The sequence below is a fragment of the Belonocnema kinseyi genome, chromosome 2, assembly GCF_010883055.1.
Source record: "Belonocnema kinseyi isolate 2016_QV_RU_SX_M_011 chromosome 2, B_treatae_v1, whole genome shotgun sequence".
Taxonomy (NCBI): domain Eukaryota; kingdom Metazoa; phylum Arthropoda; class Insecta; order Hymenoptera; family Cynipidae; genus Belonocnema; species Belonocnema kinseyi.
The window spans coordinates 3,966,577-3,975,308 of NC_046658.1; the positions used below are offsets into that span (position 1 = coordinate 3,966,577).

Genomic DNA, 8,732 nt, shown 5'->3' on the forward strand with positions numbered 1-8,732 from the left:
GCGAGGGCGCATACTTTGAATAAAATATTTGCTATCATTCTCTTGAAATAAATGTGTTTTTTTCTTGAAAAAATACCGGTTTCATATGTATACACCTGGTAATATGACGTCGAAGCACATCGATACTCATTTTGCAAATGACCAAAATATTTACAAAGCATTGATTAATAAATAATTCCAGTCTCTCGTAATTCTCCAATAATAGATCATTTCATTTGTCTGACTTGAATTTCCAGCTGCTTGAGATGCTAACCGTAAACGAAATCTATCAACTAATTAATTTGGATCATCTCAATAAATGTAGTTTAATTTATTAGCCTCTGTACCAATCATATATTTTTAAATTAAACCCATACCCAATGAAGAGCGCTTTTCAATTTTTTTATTGATACTTTTCAAAGGACAATTAGTTTTTTAAATAAAATTTGTACATTTGAAAGATTGATTATCACGAAAATCCCCATCAAACTCTATAATGTTTTCGATGCAAATTTTCTGAAATTGCAATATTTTTATAATTTTCAAGGTCTTCATTATTTAACACAGTACTATTTGGTATTTGTCTCAATTTGTTTAACAGTTTCAAAACCACTAACTATTTTCTCAAGCGGTTTAATGATGGGCTTAAAGGTATCGTTTGATGGCTGATCAACTGTTTCTTTACCCAACTTTAGTAATCTATACTTTTGTCGAATCGCTTCACTAGCTTTAGAAATTTCATGCAAAATATGTTTTTGCTTATGAAAGCCCTCCTCACATGTAGAAATGTTAATACCGTAGTGTTCAAAGTGCGACTGTCTCTATGTAGTCATTACATACATATTTATTGCTTTTCCATATTAACAAAATAGTCAAAACCTTTTCTATATCTACCTTGATTGAGATTTCTATCCTTATCAATTACAACATAACCATTCTTATCATCATACCAGTGAGCGAAACACACCTTCTTAAATTTTGAAAAAGACATGTCATTATTCACATGATTATCTTATACATGCTTCAATTTCATCTCGTCTTGTTTAAGCAATACAAGCAAATAAACATTATCACGTATAAGATGTTTCGGAATACGAGCATATTCTGCTGTCCCAACTAAGAACATAATAAGTCACACTTGCCATAAAGGTCACAGTCGCCCGTATCACATGGATTACTTACGCAGAGTTGACCTTTTTTTTGTATTTTTTTTGTGTAGAATGTGACGTCAGGGCCACTTGAACGCCGAGGGACCCACGCTTGCTCGAGTCAGATCAGTTCAACACTCCCTTCTAACACTTTCCCTGGTCCCTTAGATTTGTTAAAATTTGAGTAAGATCTTTCAATCAACGAAAATTATGAAATGAAGGCGTGGGTCCCTTTTCTCTTACTCTATCGTACGGTGCGTTGCTCTCTCTCGAATAAATGGGGTATTCTAACGTAAAGCTTTTGCTAAGACTTCACTTGACTATAAATTTTTTACAAAAATTGTTTACCGCATATTTTCTCTATCTATTTCTTGTTTTTACCAGGACATCTTGCAGGAGCAAAAAATTATACATTTTTAGCTCATTCATTTTTTATTTAAAAAGTAATCGTTTAAACAAATGTGAATTATTTAATAAATTATTTATTCCCAAAAAATGTAAAGAATAATCCTATTGTCTGATTTAAATAATATTCATTTTCATTGTTTGCATTAGTAAATTTATCGAAATACATTGTGTAATTATTTAAATCATTATTTATTGTCTATTTTCAAAATTTCGAAAAATTCAGCTAGAGATATCAATTTTCTTTTTAAATTAGTATCCTATGCCACGTTTTGTTGCATAATTACATAATTTTTTTACATATCTTTTAATGTTTTATAAATTTATATTTTTTTTAAACAAAATTGATATGCTTGAGCAGTTTTTTTTTATAACTAAAAAAGTAAAATAGAACACATAAAATCATGTTTTTGACTGTGCAGTGCATAGAAAGAATATATTTACCACTTTTTTATTATTTAAACAAACATAATTTGTTTAAATAGTTACTTTATCAAAACTACTTTTAAAATCCTAATTAATTTTATTTGTTCTATTTTATTTCATTTTTTTATTTATTGACAAATAATTGCTTGAGAAAAAAAATTGTTTAAACAAATAGAAATTTGGTAAACATTAGAAGAAAAGTATCAAAATTATATATTCATTTAACCAAAAGTGGTATAAGATACCAATTGGAAAAAGTGGACATCTATGGCTCAATTTTTAGAAATTTTGAAAATAAACAATTGATAGTAGTTTAGATAATTACATAATGTTTCTAAAAAAATTTAATATTTGGGAAAATGACCAAATATTGAATTTCAATCAGGAAATACGATAATTTTTTACATTTTCTATAATAAATGATTGTTTAAATAATTTACATTTATCTAAACAATTGAAAATTGTTTAAAAGGTCATTGTAAATATTTAAATTGTCCATTAGTAATTATTTGTATGAAATAGACGACGGAAATTGCTCAAAAGTAACAATAATACGTAAAAATGTAGTTTTTATGTTTTGGGCCATACTGTTTGCGCTGTGGGGAAGGTGGGGGTGGGTCGGAAATGAAAGTTATTAGTATAGTTTTATTTTGTAGACACTCCTCTTCAATCCCTAGAAAGTTGGGCATGTTTCGATGAAGCCCTGGAACATGAGTTCCATTTTTCGAAAAATCAACATTTCCTCATGTTGATTCACAATATTTTGACTGATTCATTATACCATTTTATTATAGCAATATTTAAATACTTACATTTATCATTAAGTTTTTATACAATTTGGTCTTAAAATAAAATAATTAGAATTACCTGTACCTACAATTTTTCCATTTGAAATTCCATTTTCCATAAGCTAACGCATCATTTCCCCCCCCCCCCCCCCCCCCAAATTAGCCTCATATGAGGCCAGAATGGACTAAGCCGCATAACTGTCACGCTTTTCGTTTACGAGTGAACACCAATTGAAAACTGCTTTGGTCTCATATGGACGGCGGAGGTAGTAAAAATAACGTGGACGGCGGAATGTTAAATTAATTGCAGTTAAACAGCATTTACAATTTTTAACTATTGTACACTGTTCAGTTCACAGATTCAGAATAAGTTCTAGAAATATAAAGCCACGTTACAAGTTTCAGTGCTCTGAATTGAAGAATCAATGAATAAATTTAGAAATTTACAAAATGATATAACTTTAACCAATTTTAAGTTAGGCTCATGAAAAATTGAAGGAATAATTTTTTTTAAACTAAACACTTTTCACATTAGAAGTTATATTAATTTTATTTTAAATAGTTTAAAAATCCTTGCACAACTTCTAAATGTTATGTCAAATGTTAGAAAAATGTACGTGTTCTGATACATTTTTTCAGAATTTAAAGTATGTGTGAAATGTTTCCAGAACTTCTAAATATCCTTTAAAATTTTGAAAATCATGCAAAATTAAAAATAAATTCCTTACAACCTTCCACAAGCTTGTTGCCAATTTCGGGAATCTTTGTTAATCTTTTTAAACATACTCTTAAAAAAATTCATATAAATTAGAAAAAAACATATATAAATTACGCTATCTTGCAAAAAATGTTTGTACTCTTTTAAAGCCTTTCACAATTCCTGAAAAGCTTTACATTTTTTGTACGAAATCTACAAAAATCTGAAAAAAGTGCACACTATATCGCGGCCATTTACATCGATATTTCAATAAGAATAGCCGGACTTGATCGGTACACAAACTGTGATTAAGTTATTTGAAATCATTTCAATTTTTTAATTAATGGTCAATATTTTCAAAACTTCTTAATATCTTCTTAATATATAATAATTTTGTGATTATATTTGTTTTTAATAAAAGGTCAATTAATTATAAGTTTTTTATTATTTGATTACTACGATATTGCTGAATAAAAACCAAGAATCTAATCTAATCTAGTCAGGTGTTTCTGATAACATAGAGTGCGAAAAGAGTGAGTCTGGATTTCGTTCAATATTTTGTTCATTAAAAACTCACATTTCCAGAAAATCTAGGGAACGCTAGGCTGACCCTTATGGCAAGTGTGACTTACCATGTTCTTAGTTGGGACAGCAGACATCTGTGGCACAAATAGAAACAGTCAACGTCCTTGTGCCTACCCACTAAAAAATGTTTTTGTAATATCTTGTTTTTCACAGGCTACATCATCAAATATAAACATTAAATTTGAATTAGCTTCATTTGGTATTACAACATCATCATACTCATTGAAAGGATAGTACTCAACACCAGCTACTGAGCTTAGAACTTTTTCTAAAAACTTGTATTCTGGTTAATTTAAAAATTTAGAGTAAACATAAACATTTTCAAATCTCAATTCATTTAGGTGTATTAATAGAACTAACAAAGCATTTGCCTTTCCACAGTTGGAACGTCCACAAAACATTGCTCGTACACTGTTTGATGGCAAATGGCCATGTCGTTTTTCTTTTTTCTCATGTTGAACAAGCGAATCAAAATTATCGGTAGGTAGCTTTATAGAGACTGAGTGAAAAACTATAAATGTCAGGTTTACGTGGGTTCAGTCTTTAGTCTGAAAGTATCTCTCAAACAGATATGCTCGTTCACGATAAAAAACCTACAGTCAGTCGTAAGTGATCCTCGAAAAAGGCAAGAAGTGGCAAAGATCTGTTTAATAAAATTATTAGTAATCTTTATGTAGAGTTACATATTCTTGGATATCATTACTGTGGACCAGGCACAAAATCGGCAAAACTAATTGCTCGACATGCTCCTGGAATGAAACCTTTTGACGCTGCTTGTAAGAAGCATGATATAGTCTACACATAAAATAGAAAAAATATAGAGTTTAGAAACTCGGCTCATAGTGTACTAGCTGAAGAAGCTTGAAAACGTGTCTTTGTTCATGACGCAGGCTTGGGTAAAAGGCAGCTGCTTGGGGAATAACTAATGCAATGAAAATTAAATCAAACTGGTGCAAAAAGAAATGTAAAGAAACCTCGAATCTTACCAGTTCCAAAGAAATTGTGTGGCTTTCTACCCTTTCTTCTACTCATCTTTGCTGGTCTAAGTGCTACTGGTGCGCTAGCTGGTGGAGCTGCGGGAATAGCTAAAGTTGTTAATGATTCAAATGAGTTGTCTCCATACAAAAATTACGTTCTTGGTTTTGTTGAATTTCTGACCTTCAATTTAGTTCCCAATATAAACATTGGTCAAAATAAATTCGACAAGGTAAAAAAATAATTGAAAGACCTGCAGGAAGTTATGAAATAGGTGATATATAGTGCTATCTACAAAATGTTTTTGTAAAAAAAGGGTAATAAAATTCATATTAGGCCTAATAATAAAACTTTACGAAGTGAAATATATTGCAATCGAAATATAAATTTTGAAAAATCAGACTCAATTGCAAGTTTATTGGGATTTACACCAGAATATTGGAACCTAATAAACATCATGAATCTAACCAACCAGTATCCATAGTTAAAATAAATGCTCTCAGAGTTGAATGTAACATAACTACAGGAGCGTACATCAATGGTCAAAAAGTGCACACTATTCATGAATTTTTTCCCGTTGTACCGCCAGGATATAAAATAGTGGAAGTCCCATCGCACATCATTAACTTGCCGATCGCCATCAAGACAATAGATCATATTTATCTCCGTATAGTTGATCAAAACGGGCATTTGGTTCATTTTTGTGGAGAAATTATAACACTCAGACTGCACATCATGTCTTTACGATAATGGGTATTGTTTTCAATAGAAAGGTCGGATTCAGCTATAATACTTTTATACCATGGAGCAAGAGCATCAGTCGACAACAAGCTGTCAAACGGGTAACACCTCAAAACGTGCTGCTGCTGAAAAGGCTGGATTTCGAGGTCACGCCACTCGCAAAAAGAAGAGAATAAAAAGATTCAAGATTTTTCTTTTGCTTGCATCTGTATTTTTGTATATCGACGTTTAATTGTTTGTCACGAAGAGGAAATTTTTTAAAATTGAAACTCCCATAATTTTCGACGAATCTATCGCTCATTGTGAAGTACATGCACACCAGTCATATGCTTCATCAAGCTTCAATAAGAGTGATGAGATTAGAATCGCAGTTCAGAATCAGGATCATTGTCTCCTACCCAGAAAAAGCTCACTACACGGACATGAAAGAATCGTGAGAACTTGATATTGATATTGATATTGATAGAAATAAAATTGTTGGTCTTATCAGTCTCATGAAAAATTATGTATCTCTAAATCCTGGACAATCACGTTACATACAGAATACTTGTCGGTTTGAAATAAATGATAATAATCAATCACTAACCATCGCCATTGTCAATGCTAAACATGGACCTATTTTGACAAGATCAAAAATTGATGCAAATGCCATTTTGCAAGCAGCCCCCATTGAGCAGTATAAAATAGAAATTAATGAAATACAGTGGTTATTGTGTAGTTTTAGATTGTCAGATTCAAAAAAATTTCAATTAATATAATATATTGAAAAAGATCCACATATTCCATTAAGTTTTTGAACTTGGGAACTGTATAAATATCCTCTACTTCCAAGTACTTCAAACCATGTTTGGACTGTAAAAGCCTCAACACAATTGGAAATCCCGAGATTTGTTGTAGTTGGATTTCAAACAAACAGACAAAATAATACTATTAGAAGCTCTAGCAACTGTGATCATTGCAATTTGACTAACGTAAAACTACTTTTAAATGATCAGTCCTATCCCTATAGTAATTTGAATCTTGATATAAATCGAAATCGGTATGCTCCTCTTTATGAAATGTATATAAATTTTCTAGCTAATTACTATGGTAAAGAACCGCAACCATTGCTGTGGAGAGAGTTTATAGTATATGCACCTTTATTAGTAATTAACTGTTCAGAGAAAAATGAGTCCTTGAAATACGGACCATTTGACGTTCGACTGGAATTTCAAACTACTGAAAAATTTCCCGCTCACACAACGGCATATTGCTTAATTTTACACGATCGTATACTTGAATATAAACCAATAAGTGGTGTGGTGAAAAACTATGCATAAAAACTACTGTATCCAAGTAGAAATAGTTTTGTTGCATGTATATAATCAACTAGCAGTGTTGCAGAAGACACCAAGGGATGAGTTCTTTATCTGAAAGTGTAATTAATCTTTTATAATAGGATTTCACCGAATTTTAAATTTTTGGTAGAAAATGAAATTGAACTATTTTATTCCAAATGAGATTTTTTTATTAAAAATTAATTTTTATCTAATATTGATGAATATCCTTTATTAAAATTTTGTAACTCACGTTGATGATAATCATATTCTTTAAATAATGAACTTTGCATTTTTACACCTTAATTTTTATAAATCAATTTAGAAAAATTTTTGAACGCGCATTATAATAATCAATGACCTTATAGGTAGAAAAACACATGAGACAATCTTGTTGCCACTTGGTAAACTCTTCCCTGAAAATCTTGGTTAAGTCTCCCGAATATTAGTTCATGCGTTTAATGTCATACAATTTTTAGTAATAACTGTTTTATTACTCCGATTTATACAAAATCATTACACTACTTTGTAGTGAATAACGCAATATATGATCACTGTGCGAATTTTTATTACAAGAGTAGCTAAATCTTTACAAAGTTGGAAAAAATTTAGATTATTGAACGCTAATTTATGCAAGTTGTCGAATATCGGGCTTAGTTAAGTCTCCAACTTTCCCCTGGACTTTTCACATTAAAGTTTATGAAAAACATAAACATTTGCTTTAAAATTAAACTAATAATTATTATATTTCAAATTAGATTAAATTTAATGAAATTTTGTATTAAAACTAACACTTTCAACCAATAAATACTTGAAAACCTATCATGTGGGGTAAAGCGGTTGTAAAAATGTCGTTTTTGGTGGTAGATGGAGGGTAAAGGTATCATAACTGTTTTTCAGAAAAATAGTCTTTTGACTTAAAAGTTCAAGAAGTGGGACCATTTTTTTATTTCCTAACTGACAATTCTTTATTTGTTTAAAAATTTTCTTTCTAGTTGAAAAATTCATAATTTTAGTTAAAAATTCATCTTTTTGGTTAAAAAATTTACTATTTACTACTTTTTGTTTAAATTCGAATCTCTTATAAAAAATTAATCTTTATGATTGAAAATTCGTTTCCTTATTTTTACAAGGCATCTCTTGGCAGCATAAGCATTTGTTGAAATTTCAAATGTTACATTTTCTACCAGGTGTATACATATGAAACCGGTATTGCCATCAAGCGGCCAGTAGGCACACTTGTAGGCACTGTCGGAACTTACCATTTGTGCTAATTGGCGTATTGTCATCTGTCAACAATATCCAATACCAAACATTTCAAGTTTCATATGACATCGTGATTTTTTTCGCTCTTGAAAATGTCGAAATACGTGCCTTCAAACAACGATTTGCGGGGAGCATTAATTTTCTGTTTCCATTTGGGTAAATCGGCGATAGAATCTCATCGAATGCTTGTCGAAGCTTACGGAGAGCATGCTCTTGGTCGAACGCAGTGTAATGAGTGGTTTAACAAGTTCAAAAGTGGGAATTTTGATGTGAGAAACGCTGACCACGGCAAACCACCGAAATTGTTTCAGGACGTCGAATTGCAGGCTTTGCTGGATGAAGACGATGGTCAGACGCAAAAACAGCTCGCAGAACAACTAAATGTGTCCCAGGCAACCATTTCCAG

General features: G+C 31.0%; 1 protein-coding gene across 12 annotated transcripts in view; it reads right to left on the reverse strand.

The window, feature by feature from the left end:
• LOC117167579 (protein kinase C, brain isozyme) overlaps nucleotides 1-8,732 on the reverse strand; it is a 1,572,697-nt gene that overhangs the window by 362,471 nt on the left and 1,201,494 nt on the right. Inside the window, exon 13 of one of the 12 annotated variants that reach the window (XM_033352634.1) lies at nucleotides 5,026-5,101. The exons of the other annotated variants lie outside the window; for them this stretch is intronic. Within the exon in view, the coding sequence (XP_033208525.1) occupies nucleotides 5,078-5,101 (24 nt within the window). The 3' untranslated portion in view covers nucleotides 5,026-5,077. Of the gene's footprint in view, nucleotides 1-5,025; nucleotides 5,102-8,732 lie in introns of those variants that run through there. 12 annotated transcript variants of the gene reach the window in all.